Source organism: Astatotilapia calliptera, chromosome 18, assembly GCF_900246225.1.
Source record: "Astatotilapia calliptera chromosome 18, fAstCal1.2, whole genome shotgun sequence".
Taxonomy (NCBI): domain Eukaryota; kingdom Metazoa; phylum Chordata; class Actinopteri; order Cichliformes; family Cichlidae; genus Astatotilapia; species Astatotilapia calliptera.
Window position 1 is genome coordinate 10510913 of NC_039319.1, and position 16947 is coordinate 10527859.

Genomic DNA, 16947 nt, shown 5'->3' on the forward strand with positions numbered 1-16947 from the left:
GTTTGTACAGTATGACTGACAAATGAGGGTAAGCTTCAACGCACTGAAAAGTTACAGGTTATGAAGAACCTTGAAAACTGAAATCTGAGTCCTGGGTGTAGCAACAGCAGGAAATTAAACATAACCACGACTCCACAAAAAAGCAGCAGAAGTCTGCGCAGTGGATTTAAGCAAGAGTCTGATGTAAGGTATGATAGTGAGCAGCAGCAGCAGCAACAGCAACAGGCAAGCGAAGGCAGATGGATTGAACAAAATGACTGATGGCTGATTTGTGAGCGGCTCAGTGCATCTGATGTCGGTGTGATGCACTGAGCAGGGCTGCGAAGCAAGCCCGGTGTACCTGCGTCCGCATCTCAGAGTCCTCATCTGCTTCAGACTGGCAGCAAGTAAGGAGGAAAGCATAGAGACAGTGAGACAAGACAGTAATGCGCTATTAAAGAAGAGACGCAGATGGAAAAAAACAGGTGAAGGGAAAGAGAAAGCGAGCAACAAGGACAAGCAAGCAGAGGTAAGAGAGGGAAGGAACGGGTAAAGATAATGAACAGAAACTGACAGTTAGCTAATCCCCGGCTCTGAACAACTACAGTCCACGACAAAATATGTAACAAGGAACTGCAGCCATGTCCACCTTTGGATCTTTCCACAGGTTTAAAAGGACTGACAGCAAGTTTTATCAGGCAGCTGATTTCATTTCAACTTTCCAAATCAAAAAGTGGAAGAAACTGAATAAACAGTGACTTTCTCTGCTCTATACTACACAGCTATTGAGCTTATTCTTAAATCAATGAACAAGTATTACCAACATCCACAAACCAAGTGGACGTTGACTTGTGTGATGAGTTTTTCTTTAAAAAGCTCTCTTTTGTGACTTTAAGTGTAACCACCAGTATTTAGCCATTAGCTTCTAGCAACAGCTATTTCTGATGCTGCCAGACTTCAGAAGCGATTAGATAGAAACATCCAAATTAGTTTGGGATGGTTATGTCTCCCCCTTTATGGCCAAAATGAGCGTATTACAGGAGCTTAAGCTAACAGAATCTGGAAATATTTTTCACTTCAGATGATGAAATCAGACAGACACAAGAAGCCTGTCTGAAATACTCTTCGTTTAAAAAACGCTTTTGTTTTTAGGTATTACAAATTAAAGTCTATCATCAACAGACACTGCAACAGGTGCAGGGCTTAGCCAACAGTCAGTATTAATGGAGTCTGTAGAAAAGACTGATAAAGAGATAAAAGTGCAGATACTGTGACATGCATTTTAATACATAAAAAAGGGAAGGAACTAAAATGGCATAACAAGATCCAGAGCACGACATACACGACTTTTGCATTTTCGCAAAAAACGTTTCAGTGGTTACCAGACCTATAATTCACCGGCACTTCCTTGCTTTTCCTTTTTATTCTGTATTTCCTGCATGCCTTAATTATGATGGTTTTCTTTGTGTACAAACCTCTGTAGCGGTCATCTCTCCATCAAAGGCAAAATCAGTTTGTTCGCTGTCAGTCTGCATTCACAGACACACCCAAACGGGTCCAAGTCGAAAGCAAGAAAAACAAGAACAACCAAACTTGTGAACTTTTGACTATTTGCATTTATGCTCTACAGAAATTCTTCATAGCCACAATAATGGGGAAGATGGAAATGCATTGGCTGTTTGCACTGTCAGCTACAGATTATTAGACAATACTGCAGATACGTTCTGCAAAAGAACAACCACAAAACAAACAGTTAAAAAGCAAATGAAAAATAAGCAGAAGCAAAACAGACTCAGAGGAAGATGAAACCTTCGGTCAGTCACTTTGACATTTCAGGGTAACATTTGATATATATTTTTTAAATCAATAATACAAATTTGTGATTACGAGAGGCTACATCCTGGTTTATGTCAATCACTCCACGTGGATATGACATTTGCTGTGTAGTCACTGTACAAACACAAAACACTTGACAGTAAAAATTTGTTGCCGAACAGTAACCTGACTTTCAGGCCCTCCCCCTCCTCTCACGTCATGCATGCTGGGGTGATTAGGATGCATTTATCGGTCACCGTCTCTCTGCATCACAGCGTGTATTACACTACACTCATAATTGGTGACTGCAAAGAGTGCTGCTTGAGGGAAAGGTAGCACATCTTTGCACTCCACATGGCAAGCCTCTTCACCGAAACACTCGGTGCCCTTTTCAGCTGATGTTCTGTTTGAATGATTCATTTTAATTAGTGCTGCTCTTCTGGACGCAATGCAGAGAGACTGAGTGCAGATATATATGGATGTGTTCCCATGCAGCTGGTATGGATAACGGTTTAATCTATAAAAGCCCTGAATGTACATGATAACACTGAGATGGGTTAGCCACAAAAGCCGTGTTTTTCTTTGTGGGGTTTGGTGAAGGATTAGTGACTAAATGAAGACAGGTGACTTCTTCTGATACTCATAATCTGTAAACACAATGTGCTCATTCAGATAGTGAAATAGTCACATGATGAACTGTTTTTTTCTTCAGTGAGAGTTCATGGTAACGTGTCACTGAAGCAGCTCAGAAGCTCTTAATGTCCCTGACTATTTGTGTCTAACCCTCTCTTTAAACATACATCAAATATGAGATGGTGAGACTTGCAAGTTCATCTCCGTGTACTCGTGATGCTGATGAGGATGTAGTCTACAGGATGAATGTGACTGGGCAGAGATGAGGTTCTGAAAGTAGGAGACTGACAGACACTGGGACAGACAGTCTCCAGGTCGGCTCTGAACTGGTGAAACGGCAGAGGACACGGTAAGGGGTTAACCGATATCATGGACTGTCATTCTAAGCCAGGGGCGGGTACTGGAACATACAGGCGTCCGCAAAACACACCTCCTCTTCCTCTGAACTGTCATGGTCATGGTAACTCTGGGCTAGGGAGGCGGTCAGGGAGGCTGCCTTGGGCTCCAGGTAGCAGAGGCACAGCGCCAGCGGGAAGGAGAGGGTGAGGGCATAGGGCACAGAGAAGGAAGTGGAAAGCAGGAAGAAGAAGATGAAAAGGAAGCAGGGGATGAGTGAAGGTGACTTAATGGGGAGGAAGTTCTGCGCACACTCAGGAAGGAAGCGCATCTCTGACAGGTCAGGGAATGTGATGTAGCCATCCTCATCTAGGATGGACGACAGGTCGGGCAGGTGCAGGGAGAAGGAGAAGAGCGTGCCGCCCCGGCTCTTGCCCTGCTCCAGCCTCTGCTTGCGGGCTGACAAAAGCAGAGCCTGCTCCTCCAGCAGGGCGGCTTTATGGTCGGCGCGGGCTTGCCGGCGGCGGCACCCGGTACTGCTCTTGACTGGACTGACTGATGAAGCTCGCTTGCGGGCGTTCTCCCTGTGCCTGCGCCGTACTTTAGTTGATGAAATGGGGGATGAAGGGAGCGAGAGCTCAGAACGGAGGGGGTCAGATGTGAATGCATGAGGGGTGCACTGACGGAGGGAAATGACAATGAAGAGATGGCGGTGTGTGTGTAGGGGAAAGGAAGGGGGCGAATAAGCATGAGCACACACACGAGTATAGTGTGAGGGTCAAAGGAAAAACAAGAAAAGAAAAGCTAATTAGTAAAGCGCACAGAAAATGAGAAAAAGCATTTAGGCCTTGTCTACTGCAGAGGGTTAAGCTGATAGCAAGTGGGAAATTCTCATCAGCCAAGAAGAAGTCTATTAAGAAAGAAAGCAAAATTAAAATCTCAGAAAGGGCTTAAAACATAATAACTGCAGCTTCTAAGAAACAATCTTAGTCTTTCACGTGTAGCACCTCTCTGAATCAAACAGAAAACATCCAATGTCTCTGAAGTCCTTGAAGTCTAAATGTGGACAGCAACTTACCTTTGTGTCTTGTCTGAGCGGTGATGTGGCAGCAGGTTCTGGTGTCTCTGCTGTGTCCTTCTTAGCGTCCCCCTCCTCAGCCTTCTCTTCCTCTGCTTTTTTCTCAGTTGTTACAGTGGTGATAATGTCTCCCTTGGCAATGACTTTGGCTTCCCCGTCAGCAGCATTGTCCTTCATCAGGGTCTCGTGGTTCTCCATAATTGGAGCTGAAACACCAGAGGACAAAGATGGATGTGATGGCCAACTGCATGTCATTCACTGTGAAAAAGCTTTGATTTGCTCCTGGACATTGCTGCTATTATATCCTTTATGCATTTGTCACTGTGCTGCTAAACATGCACCAAAAATTTAACAGCTACGTTAACAGTCAGGTGAAAATATTTTTCTTCCACTTTCCCGAGGCATAGCAACTTTCTCTTGTACAGAAACACATCCAAGAATCTCTGTCTCTGGAAAAACAAACACCTCACCTCCATCTAAGCTGCGGGACATGTTGTAGCGTTTGCTGGAGGTGCGTTCAAAGAACGGAGCAGGTCTGATGATCTGAGAACTGGCCCTGCGTGTCTGAGCCTGTGTTCTGCCGCTGTAGCGAAATTTGGAGCCGAGAGTCAGGAACTTCTTTGGGGGTGCCTCGGGGGATACGAGCCTGTCAGAAGTTACCAACACTCACATTATTCAAACCAAAAATAAAAACACAGATTTAAGCATAGTGCTCTGAAACGCTAACTGCTACTTTAGTGAACATTCCCCAGAGAGCCGTGGGGCTGAGCACGCTACTCAAAACCTCCCTTTTTTTTTTTTGCTTAAATGAACAAACTTCGCATGTTTTCAAAACGGCAACAACTATTAAGAGTCTGGACGATGCTTCTCTCACGACATGAATTCGTGTATAATGATTAGCAGTAAATCTGTGCCGACAAAGCTGTACGATCACATGTCTGATTCACAAATTCATTTGGGAAACAATGTATTATGCATGGTATTGAGTGGAGAATAAGCTTGAGCTGCCGAGGTGCACATATTATTTATAATTAAAACTTCTCAATGCTGTGTTCTCATCACAGGTCTGTTGCTTTTTCTTACCTGAAGAAGGTGTGGTGTTCCACGCAGACTTTCCAGAGCCTTTTGGCAGCACGATGATTTGGAAGCTTGAAACCAATCGTGCTTTCAAACTGCTCGAACTGCAAGTGAGACAAAATGCTGTGGTATGAGTCACCATGGAGATCCCTTTGACAATCACAATTCATTACTTTTCCCCCTAATCATATTAATGTGTTTTTATAAGGTATTTGTCTTTAATTAAAAGGATAACTGCTTTGCATTCTAGCTTGATAATACCGTAATGAATTGTGTTCACTTAAATTAACATTTGAAAACAAAGAAGGAAATTCGCCCAACTTTCTTTTTCCCCAAAGCGTTGCTGAACTTAGCCAGTAATTGCTAGATGCCCAGAGGCAGCAGCAGTTATTGGCTCTTCTCTACTTCATGAGATTTCTGCAAGAACTGATGTCAACTATTCTAGGAATGTTTGGTTTCATTCTTCTTTCATACATGAAACAGTAACTGAACTGTTGATTTATTGTCAAATTACTGCATGAAGTCACTTTCATTATTACGGTTAGCTTTTGAAAGTACTAAATATAGTAAAGTTAAGCTTGATGGCGTTTGAGTCAAGTTTCCTCAGAGTATCAGTGGTACAGATGGTGTGTGTGTGTGTGTGTGTGTGTGTGTGTGTGTGTGTGTGTGTGTGTGTGTGTGTGTGTAACACCGATAAACGCTCTCCCCGGTTGCTCTAGACACTGAAATTAATTCCCTTTGCAGTAAAAGTACATGCACTTTGAAAAATCCAGCAACTAAGCACTGTCACATTTAGAAGGAAGCTGATGTTAAAGTATCGTTGTCGAGGAGCTACAACCCTGCTTGCTTCTAAATGTACTTGTTTGCTATTTTTAAGCTGTAAATGCAAACTACTAAAAATAAATAAAATAAGGTGACACTGTGAAGCAGAAACCATTGCTTCATTTGTTTTTGTGCAAATCAAAGTGACTACAAGTGCTACAAGTGCACTGAAGAAGCAACAACAAGACAGCCCACATAAAGGGAATGGTGATGGCTACAGACTTTTGCTGTCTGATGTGAGGAAATGGGGGCTATTAAGGGAGAGTTGGACTGAAGAGCTTCAACCCAGCTGCACAACAAGCATCTGCTGCTTTATGTGAGGAGAAACAGGATGAATGGTGCACGAGCACATCTCCTGGTATTTTGTCCATACTCTTGAGACACAGCAAACATTCTTGCAACAGCATGTACGGATGCGCCATCCTGGAGGAGCTGCACTACCTGTGCAACCTGACAGGGCTGCAGGTACCAGCAGGTCATGCTATCAGCAGTGACAAGGGCACAAGTGAAAACCAAAAGTAATCAGGAGAGATGACGGGAGGCGCAATGGTTTGCTGCCACCACCCGCAAAACAATTCTCTTTTTTGGTGCTTGTCTTGTTGTTGCCACTGTGCACCAAGGTAGAGGAAATGAATTCACACTGGTTAACATATCCTAACCAGACAGATTGACATCCCTGAAGTTTGACTGACTGTGTGCAATCTAGTGTCCCCTTTGAAAACCTTTGAAACAAACATGCTAAACAAGACAGCTTTAGTTTAAATGCAGATGCCTTACTTTGTTTAATACTTGCAAAAGCTAAGAGCAATAATTGGTAAAGCTGCATTCAATATTTAGAAGTGCAGCCATTCAAAAATAAATCAAAGTTAAAATCATCTGCCTCTAAATTACATATAGTGGTTCCATTATATTCTTAACCCTGGAGGTTGTTCAAAAACTCATCAGCTCTTAGAGATGTTTCATGAAGTCCAGAAGAAGTGCTACCCACTGCTGCCACAGGGTTTTTAGTAGCTACTGGCTGAATGCAGACGCCCAGCCAGGCAACTGAGAGCTAAGTTGTTGTTACTCAGTCTCTCTCTACTCCAGCTGAGTGGTCCATTGCTCTTCAGAATATTGCTTTAGTCTCCAAGCAAGAGGAAGTGCACACCAACATACCTCCATCCCACCATTCGACTTAGCAATCAAGTCAAATAAAGCGTATAATGGATGGCACGATCAGGCCCATGACTGCTTTTTTGCTGTCCTTGTGTTGTGGATTTTTAAAAGTGCTCTATAAATATGTATTTTTTTAGTTTAAGCATAGTGAAATCCCAGTGCTGTACTTTTGCCACAGATCTCAATGACACATTTTACAATCACCCAATTCCCTGCCCTAATTTTATATTCATATTTCCAACATAAATCAGCTACAGACTACAATGCACACATAGCAGAGATGGGGTATTATGAATGTAGTGGCAACAACACGTGTTAGAATTTAAATTACTGGTCTTTATAGCTGATACACAATTTCAAAAAGGTTTCTAGTTTATGTTTGCTGCTGCAAGAAAGTCATTTCCAGTATCTTCATAACGTATCTTTACCTCGCCGGGCCGGATTTTGATGTAGAAGTTGTTCCTTTTGTAGGAGATTTTGAGGATTTTGGGCCAGGCGAATCTGTTGATCCGCAACCTGTCTCTGTAGATGAGTAGGCCACTTGCACAAACTCCCAGCATAATCTCCACACCCTCCGAGTCCTGGAAACAACACAAACATCAACACACGACCAAGCAAAATATGGAAATACGTTATGTTTGAAATATTGTTTACAAGATGTTATTTAACACAAAGTCCTTGACAAGCTTTACAAAGAAGTTCACTGACCACGGCACCGTTTTCTTTTTCTTTTTTGTGGTCTCTAAAATATGAACTTCCATAGACTCTACAGGATATACGGGAGGCGTTTAGGTGACGGTGCACAGCAGGACAAAGTGGAGTTTAAGATAAGAGCCAGGTTTGTGATAATAACAGGGTTAAGCAGGCAGGTGGAGAGTAGATTCAGGCATATGGCACTCTAAATTCTTCTATGCAGGCTGTGTGGAGTTTGGATTAAGACTGAAGGGGTTCCAACTGGCAAAAGGAACAGTGAAGTTTCGGGAAATGGTGGATGAAGCACAAAAATGACGCTCTTCACTGCACAAAGCATGAGATGAGCAGGTAAAAATGAATGACGACGTTTTGAAAAGGCAGGCGCTGATCCAAAGCATGAACAACCAGCCTTAAGTGATTTGTGGGGTGCTTAAAATGACACCTTTGAAGGAAACCATGCACAAGTAGAGACCACATAGACACACACTCTCATTCGGGCAAAGCACATGGAAAGCAGCCTCTTACCTCTCCCTCAGCTGGAGCCAAGCATTCATAGAGATTCCCTACCAACTTTGCATTTAGTGAGAGAGGAGAGAAGACAAAAGAGGGATGCTGGTCTGATATGTACATCTTTTTCTCGTGTATCAAAACTGTGACTCACAGAAGCAACACTGAGCATTGATGTCTGCTCGTTTGATCAAGGCCGCTTCCGCATCTCTGTCATCTCCTCTATTCTGATCTAAATCTGTGAAGGCAATTTCCTCCCCATCATGTGCATCTAGACCCTTTTTTGACTTTCAAAGCACATTTGATAACAGATTCATATCAAGAAGACTGATGGCTGTAATTTTCTTTTATGACAACAGCGGCCCCGCTGTCCTACACCAGCTCTCTGTTTTTACCGCCCGTTTTCTAGTGACATATTTGATCCAATCTGGACAGTAGAATAAAACAGATGGGAAATTATCCAAGTCAAGCTGGGCTCCAGACCCCCTCCCACCTATCGCCCCTCTTAAACCCATCCCATCCCCAGAGAGGCAACAGTGACACAATGTCAGTCAGTCAGGGGAGCAGCGGTGGCATGTTAAATTGAGGCATTACTGTGGCAGCCATGATGTGTCTGAAGCAGCAGTGTTGTGGTAGCAAGCGTCAATACCGACTGCATGGGTGATGTGTTTGTATAAGACCTCACACAGAAAACGCCAAAAACAGTTTACGTCCACATTCTGAAAAACATGAATTGTTTTGAAACACCCACCACGTCTGACGAGGTGAAAGTCCTTCAGCTCCACCTCTTTGTTTATAGTAACAAATTAAATAACTAGTTTTTACATTTTGGTGTTTTTATCTTAGGCCTCTGTGATATCGTGGTAGCTAAGTCCATCTTTTACACAAAGACTATTCTAACCTCACATAAAGGTGAAGCCTCTCATTTGTGTAAATTAGCGATATATTCATGTACTGGTGGGAGAGAGACTTTTAGACTCTGTGCCAATGTTAACTTCATATTTAATGAGTAAATATGAGACTGAGCGATGGTTGTTTGCTTTCTTGCACATGTCGACTGTAAAGAGGGGAAAAAAGTTACTGTTTGGTTTGCATGTATAATGAAGCACGCTGTAAAAACTCACAGGTTAACCTTTAAAAAAAACAACTAAATCGATTTCCACATTTGACTTCACATTAACCAGTTAGGTTGAATTCTATAGACTGATATATCATTGTGTTGTAAGAAATATTAATAAATAAATACTTAAGATTTGTTGCGATTTGCTACCTTAGCGTGGTGGAGGTCCACACCGTACATGGATAGCTTCTTGGCATTTTCCAAGAAGTGCATCTCGGCATCAGCCGGTGACATCCCCCTGAATGCACACAACAGAGCACGTCAGACATAAACACGTAAGGCAAAGAGATTTAAACCTCTCTTTTTTTCTTAAAAGCAGACTTAAACCTTTCTGACCAATGTGACGAGAGAGAGAGAGAAAATCTCTACATGGATTATTAGCAGGATTATAGCTTGAAAGATTTTGGAAAAAGGCTGTTTTCATGGATGTTTTTAGCTGAAGTTCTATTGAGAATTCTAAGTGTATCCATTTTTAGATTGTCTAAGACCCTAATCCTGGAAATGTCACTGCAGCCAATGGACCAGCATCAAATTACAGACAAATCATTGCAATAAAGGGGAATGAGGGGGCTCAAAAGAGAGACTTAGGTCAGATTGTGAATGTTCACTCAGATTCACAGATTGATTCAAGGCCTAATAATGACATAAAAACTAGATGTGCAATTCAACTTCAGATTTATGAAGAATTTGATCAGAGGACCTTATTACACACATGTCATCACTAAATGCAAACAGAGCATTTTATTAGTAGAAAAAAAATGATGGGTCCTTTTTAGTGCTGTCAACGTTAATTTCGTTAAACTGACGTTAACGCGCTAACTCACTAACGACATTAACATCATTTTAACGAGATTAACGCTGACAGCACTAGTCCTTTTATGTTCTATGTATCATATGCGATCCATTCAGTGAGACGAGAAAAGCAGTTTATATTTTCTAAAAACATTCTACGAACATGTCATGTGTCATTTCCACAGAAGAAATTTAAAGTGACATGTTTATGACCACCAATAATAAATTCACTGGACTATTTGACACCCTTCTGACTCTTTCTATTAATAAATAGCACTACAGATACTAACTTGTAAGTCTTGTGGAGCTCCATGACCTTCTCCTCTAGCTCTTTGGTCTGGTTGGGTGCGAAGCGCAGTTCACTGAGGTAGTCGCTGGCGAGTTCCTCTGAGTCATAGTCTCCAAGTTCGGACTGCGCTGTATACGAGCCCAGCACCGTGTGGGTGGCAAAGGAACAGGGCAGGCGACCTGAAACTACATCATCCCTCAGCTGCAAGCACAGGTAGTACCTGAGAGAATGAGGACAAAATATACAATATATATGTAAACAAAACTGCAATTTCGTGTTTTTTTTTTTAAAAAAAAAAATCATATCTAATGTCTGGATTTTCTCATTTCTTTGAAAACTTCCTGAGATTTTTAAGTGCTAGAAGTACATTTTTATGCATCCAAGTCTATAAAAGGTTTATAGAAGAACATAAGCAAAGGACAGCAAAACCGACCTTGTGATGTCCTCAGTCAGTTGTGAGGGGTCTGGTGGGTAAAACTTTACATTGAAAGCAAAGTTCCAGGGTCCAGCTGAGGTATCGACAGAACATCAAATGATTAAAAATCAACATTCAACAACATCAAAGGCTTCACTTGGAAATTCAGAGGATATAACAATCAGGTAGCTTCACTGGATTGCTGCACTCACTCCTGATCTGCTTCTTCAGCTCCTTGGAAGGATCCAGCCAATTCTGCGAGACAACCACAGAAGATGAAACATGAAATCATCTCTAATTTGGGAGCAAATTACCAAGAACTCAGAGGGGGAAATCCTGCCTGGTATGCATATGTAACAGTTATCTTATAAATGTCTTCTTGAAAGAAACATTTAACTTCATTTCCTACCGTCGATGAACCACTTTCCAAGTAAAAATATATAACATGTTAGTTAATAAGATTGCCTTAAAATAAAAAAGTACCTTTTGATTCTCTACATCTCTATATGTAATGCCAAAATAGTCCTTCTCTAGTAGGTTGAGGTGATCACACACTTTATCAAAGAGGAACTGGCCCTTGGCTCGTTTCTGTGAACAGAAAAAGAATAAAAGCACATGTTGAATGCAGAGTCATTTGATGGGTATACTGATGTGAAACATTTGAACATACAGAACACAGAAACTCATTTAAAATAAACAGTCACACCAAATTAGATTAGTAGGATTGTGTAATTTCTTTTAAGAGTTTTTCCAGTAATGCAAACTCTTCATTTGTCCTGATTTGCTTAACAATTACCCACAAAATAATGATAAACACAAACAATAAAGCAATATCATTAATCCATGTTGCAGCTTAAAAAGCTATTTTACGCTGCCGTGGGACTGCGTTCCCCTTCAAGTCCTTCTCTTCTTATTGTTATCTCAATAATTAAATGAAAGTGAGCTCATCTCTGCAAAACCCCATTATGAATATAAATTTGTGAAAATGAAGCAAATTATTATTATCATTATTCTGCTGCGTGATGTAAGCCTGGGTACCGGAGACACAATCCACCAACCTGGCAACTCTGGATCGATTCCCTCTATAAAAAGCATAAACACACTTTCAAATTCCTGACCATTGGTTGCGTGAATGCATTACATCGATCGACTGCACATCTGAGTGCTGGACGTCATCAGCTGGAGCTTTGTCATCCCCCCCTCGTGAAGAGGTTGGACTTCCAGGACTCATTTGACCAGCTCACAGAGGATATTTTAAGGCCCGAGTTGCCATGACACAGACGTCTTCTGCTTGCACAAAACCAATGCCAGCTCGTCACGTTTGGATCGGCTGAAGCCCACAGCCACAGCCTAACCTATCCAGAACACGGCTATTTATCTGCCACACTCACATGGATGCAATAATACATCCTGGATGTGAAACAAAGAACTAACGGGTGTGTGCATGAGCACACACACATCTTTAAATAAGAAGATTCTTGCATGTGTGTGCGCATGTGATTTTAACAATGCTGGTAGAGGTGCTGGTGGCAGAGAGTTAATCCTACCAGAACATCTCCGAGGGAATTAGCACAGTTATGTCAGACTACTGCTGCCTGGGTGTGACAATCTCCTCTTAATGCAACACTTAAAGCTGGCTGGCTTAAATGACGCAGACAAAAAAAAAAAAAAAAAAAAAAAAAAAAAAAAAATGGCTGTGATATGCAAACAGAGGTTTTCAGATCAGTCAAATAAGCTGCCAATCATTAAACTATATCTATAAATAAGCTAATGGGGTACTGCACACGTATTCCTGGAGTTCTCTAGCAGAAGAAAGACCAGAAATCAGAAGTATACTGATCTTAAATTGTGAAAGCTTGATCAATCAGGACAGTGAGACCGTCACAGAGGTTAAACACTCCTAAGGATTAAAAACTGATTGTGCATCAAACCATGCATTATGGTTTATCTGTTACTTTAATTAGTTTTCTAGTCATTTTAAGAACACTTTCAGTCATTACTTGACCTATAAAATGTTAGACAACACATTTTTCCAGAGTCTTTGTTCCCTTCAGGCATCTTGTGTCATCCAACTGACTGTCCAAAAGCCAACAATAATAATTTCACAAAGATAAAAGACTAAATTTGATTAACTGACTATCAAAATAGGCTAAATAACTGCCTGCCAACAGACTCACTGACTAATCACTTTAGCTCTAATTAAAGCCAAAATTTAGCATGAATTCTCATGTCCTTTAGAGAAAGGATGATTTAACTGAAAGCAATTCAACACATTGTGTGGGATGTTTTTCTGCCTCCAACAACCTTTGAAGTGAGGGAGAGCGGTTCAGCTGTTCTGTGTCATAGAAAATGATAGGAAACGATTAGTGCGGACATTTTTCCCCCCACAGGAGGAAATTAAATTGAGCTGGAAAACTACAAGGTCAGGAGGATAAAAATGTCAAATCCTGACATTCTGGACCAGTTTCAAGTCTGGACTGGGAGGAGGAGAAGAACTCCCTGGCAATTATGAGGGTCTTCTGACATCAGCTGTACTACTGTGTCAAACACCATAAGCTGACCTGGCTTTTGTCCGGCTCACCCTCAGCTGCAGGAGCACACAGAGCATTTTTTTCCCCCTAAAGCTGAAATTTAATTCTTCTGACTGGTCATGTTAGTGCCTTAACTGTTGCTATGAAAAGCCTTACAGGAAGCAGCGAACTTATTAGTCTCCTGCTTTATATCATAGTGATTGCAAGTATTAGTCACTGTTGTAAACAATGCACAAATGGAGACACCTTTACTGTGATTAAGAGCATTATCAAGCAGGTGTCATGCACGCCACTGCATCGATTAACACAGCCTGATTTTGTAGCATTACTCGTTAAAAAGGTGTGCAGAAAAGTAAATGTCCCGAGTAGGTGTAAAATTTCTGCACCCACAAATTAAAAAATATAAATAAAAAAAAAGCACTGCTTCTTAACACAGAGTGTCACAAAATGTCTATGTTGTGCATTTCTAAGCAGAAAACTGCACTGTAACAATATTGTTATTCATTTAACCAGGAGTGTCAAATGAAAGGCCCTGGGTCCAGAATCAGCCATGTCAGACTCCAATTCGACCCACTGGAAGGTGTTGGAAAATGTGAACGAGTGTATAGATTTTGAACTTTTACAGCTTTTCCTATGAATAAAGCCCCCCCCCCATTACCATTTATACTACACCAAAGTAGTAAAGTAATAGATAAACAATTGAATAAGATAAAAATTCCTGTTTTTACAATCTAGCACCCTCACCCGATGAAGCCAACATCGGGTGAGGGCCTCCAGCTCGCACTGGGAATGAAGATCAGCACCTCCAAATCTGAGGCCATGGTTCTCAGCCGGAAAAGGGTGGAGTGCCCACTCCGGGTCGGGGATAAATGGTAAATGGTAAATGGCCTGTATTTATATAGCGCTTTACTAGTCCCTAAGGACCCCAAAGCGCTTTACATATCCAGTCATCCACCCATTCACACACACATTCACACACTTGGGGATGAGTTCCTGCCCCAAGTGGAGGAGTTCAAGTATCTCGGGGTCTTGTTCGCGAGTGATGGGAGAAGGGAGCCGGAGATCGACAGACGGATTGGGGCTGCAGCTGCAGTAATGCGGACGCTGCACTGGTCCGTCGTGGTGAAGAGGGAGCTGAGTGTAAAAGCGAAGCTCTCAATTTACCGGTCGATCTACGTCCCTACCCTCACCTATGGCCACGAGCTGTGGGTAGTGACCGAAAGAACGAGATCGCGGATACAAGCGGCAGAAATGAGCTTCCTCCGAAGGGTGGCTGGCCTCTCCCTTAGAGATAGGGTGAGAAGTTCGGCCATCCGGGAGGGGCTCAGAGTAGAGCCGCTGCTGCTCCACATCGAAAGGAGCCAGCTGAGGTGGTTCGGGCATCTGACAAGGATGCCCCCTGGGCGCCTCCTGGGTGAGGTGTTCCAGGCATGTCCCACCGGGAGGAGGCCCCGGGGCAGACCCAGGACACGCTGGAGAGATTATATCTCTCAGCTGGCCTGGGAACGCCTTGGTATTCCCCCGGATAAGCTGGAGGAGGTGGCTGGGGAGAGGGAGGTCTGGGCCTCTTTGCTTAGGCTGCTGCCCCTGCGACCCGGCCTCGGATAAAGCGGATGAAGATGGATGGATGGATGGAATACAATCTAGCATTAAAAAAAAAAAAGTTTTTCTGGTTCAATTTGGTCCATGGTAAAAAAGAAAAGACAAAAAAAGTAACATTTTTGACACCAACTAAATAAGCACTAACTTCACGTTTTATAAGTACGGGACAGTCTAGGCAATGAGCTACGCTTGAGCTATGAGCTAAAGGTTAAATGTGAATTTTCTCATTTTTGCTTGATGTTTTTGTATAATCAAACATTTTAGACGATACAATTGTCAACTTTTCTCTGCTTTATATTTCTTACTCCACAGAGTAGTTCATATCCCCTCTAATACACCAAATCCACCGTCATCTGGAAGTATTCCCTAAAATAATGGATCTTAGTGTTCAGAAATAGTAAAGTGGGGCAAAGAAAGCCTTTGCTTTGCCCATCCTAGCAGGTGGGCAGCACTGGGAGCTTACAGGATAGTAAGCAGATGGGATGCAATAAGTAAACACTAAGTATTAAGATGAAAAAAGAAAAGAATTTAAAATTAGAAACTTTATTTAATTATCAATTTTTCTCTTTTGTGAGCTCCTTATAACTGACTGTCTATTCATAATAATCTGAAGTAAACTCAATTAAAATAAACAAATGTACTGATACATTATAAATAAATCTCATAAGGTAACATGTTTGAAAGCACACGATTAGGTCACATCTTGCTGCTGTCTGGTGTAACCCTACTGATTACACACACAAGATCAGTTTGCTTAAGAAAAGCATCAATAACGTTTTCTGTGAATCTGGAGGAGTGGACTTCAGTCAGAAAAAACCTAAAACAACAACCCTTGGTGGTAAAGGTTATCTCAGCTTTGGCTTAAAGACCTTTATCTCTTAATATTAAGCTTACTTTAAACCATTTACAAGCAAACCAAGCCAAACTAAAACCAAAGATGCTGCTTAGTTGTGTTTGTGTTTTGGTGCTTGAGCCATGTTTGGTAATAACACAGAAGGCACGTTGCCTAGCAGCAGTAAATTAGTAAATGGCCTGCATTTGTATAGCGCTTTTCTAGTCCATAGGACCCCAAAGCGCTTTACACTACATTCAGTCATTCACCCATTCACACACACATTCACACACTGGCGATGGCAAGCTACATTGTAGCCACAGGTGCCCTGGGGCGCACTGACAGAGGCGAGGCTGCCGGACACAGGCGCCACCGGGCCCTCTGACCACCACCAGTAGGCAAACATGGGGTTAGTATCTTGCCCAAGGATATTTGGCATGCAGCCAGGATGCAGCCTGGGATCGAACCACCGACCTTCTGATTAGTGGCTGACCTGCTCTGACCTGCTCTGCCACCTGAGCTACAGCCACCCAGGGTGAGATACCCCTTTACCCCTCGTGTGACCCTCGTGAAAAAAGGGTCCCGTTTGGGTCCCTTTTTTCACGAGGGTCACACGAGGGTTAAATTACCTGCCATTTGTGAAAGAAGGCTTCAGAGTCATGTTTTGAATTTTTCAGGTTGTGTAACACATTTATTAAACATTTCAATAAAACATGAAATGTTTTTAATTGAAAATTCTCAAAAATGTCTTTGTTTTCTTAAAGTGTTCATATTTTAGACCATGTGTAGCTCTTTCAGCATAAACTAAAACAAAAAAAAAAAACTTTTCCTGACTTAAGGTTAACAAATCTGGACTGATCCCCCACTTCCACGTCACCATCCTTAATAAAAGTCCTTCCAGTGGCACAGTGGGCCTTCGTAATCATGCCAACCCACTGTGTCAATGACACCGATTCCCTCCAACAATTGCCCCCATTGCCCCAAACCAGCCAGCCAATCCCTCCATCCCAGCCCCTGGTGGGGAGGAATCCACTAAAGGAGATTTGCAGAGGAGGGTCTGCTTCTCTTTTTCAGCCTGAACACGTTTTGGGAATCCTACAAAGTTTCCTAACTTTGACAAAAGACTCAACTTTGCTATGGAAGAAATATTTCATGAGCCAAATGTCACATAAGTTCAGAAGTCAGACTTACTCCTGAATTAATGACACTCAGACAGAAAGAAAGACTGTTTGAAGGGCAGAAAGCAGCTGTTCGGCTGTGGAGCTAAACTC

The 16947-nt window shown here is 42.2% G+C and overlaps 1 protein-coding gene across 16 annotated transcripts in view; it reads right to left on the bottom strand.

The window, feature by feature from the left end:
* The window catches only part of LOC113009891 (protein 4.1), a 45552-nt gene that overhangs the window by 14630 nt on the left and 13975 nt on the right, over positions 1-16947 (bottom strand). For 7 of the 16 annotated variants that reach the window (XM_026148471.1, XM_026148466.1, XM_026148465.1 and 4 more), the window contains exons 4-16: positions 11195-11299; positions 10924-10966; positions 10730-10805; positions 10298-10516; positions 9366-9453; positions 8114-8158; positions 7324-7476; positions 4925-5022; positions 4312-4487; positions 3842-4047; positions 2858-3442; positions 1455-1508; positions 341-376 (exon numbers count right to left, since the gene is read on the bottom strand). In XM_026148471.1, the coding sequence (XP_026004256.1) occupies positions 341-376; positions 1455-1508; positions 2858-3442; positions 3842-4047; positions 4312-4487; positions 4925-5022; positions 7324-7476; positions 8114-8158; positions 9366-9453; positions 10298-10516; positions 10730-10805; positions 10924-10966; positions 11195-11299 (1884 nt within the window). The remainder of the gene's footprint in view (positions 1-340; positions 377-1454; positions 1509-2857; positions 3443-3841; positions 4048-4311; positions 4488-4924; positions 5023-7323; positions 7477-8113; positions 8159-9365; positions 9454-10297; positions 10517-10729; positions 10806-10923; positions 10967-11194; positions 11300-16947) is intronic. The other 9 variants (XM_026148468.1, XM_026148472.1, XM_026148476.1 and 6 more) reach the window with 6 other exon arrangements.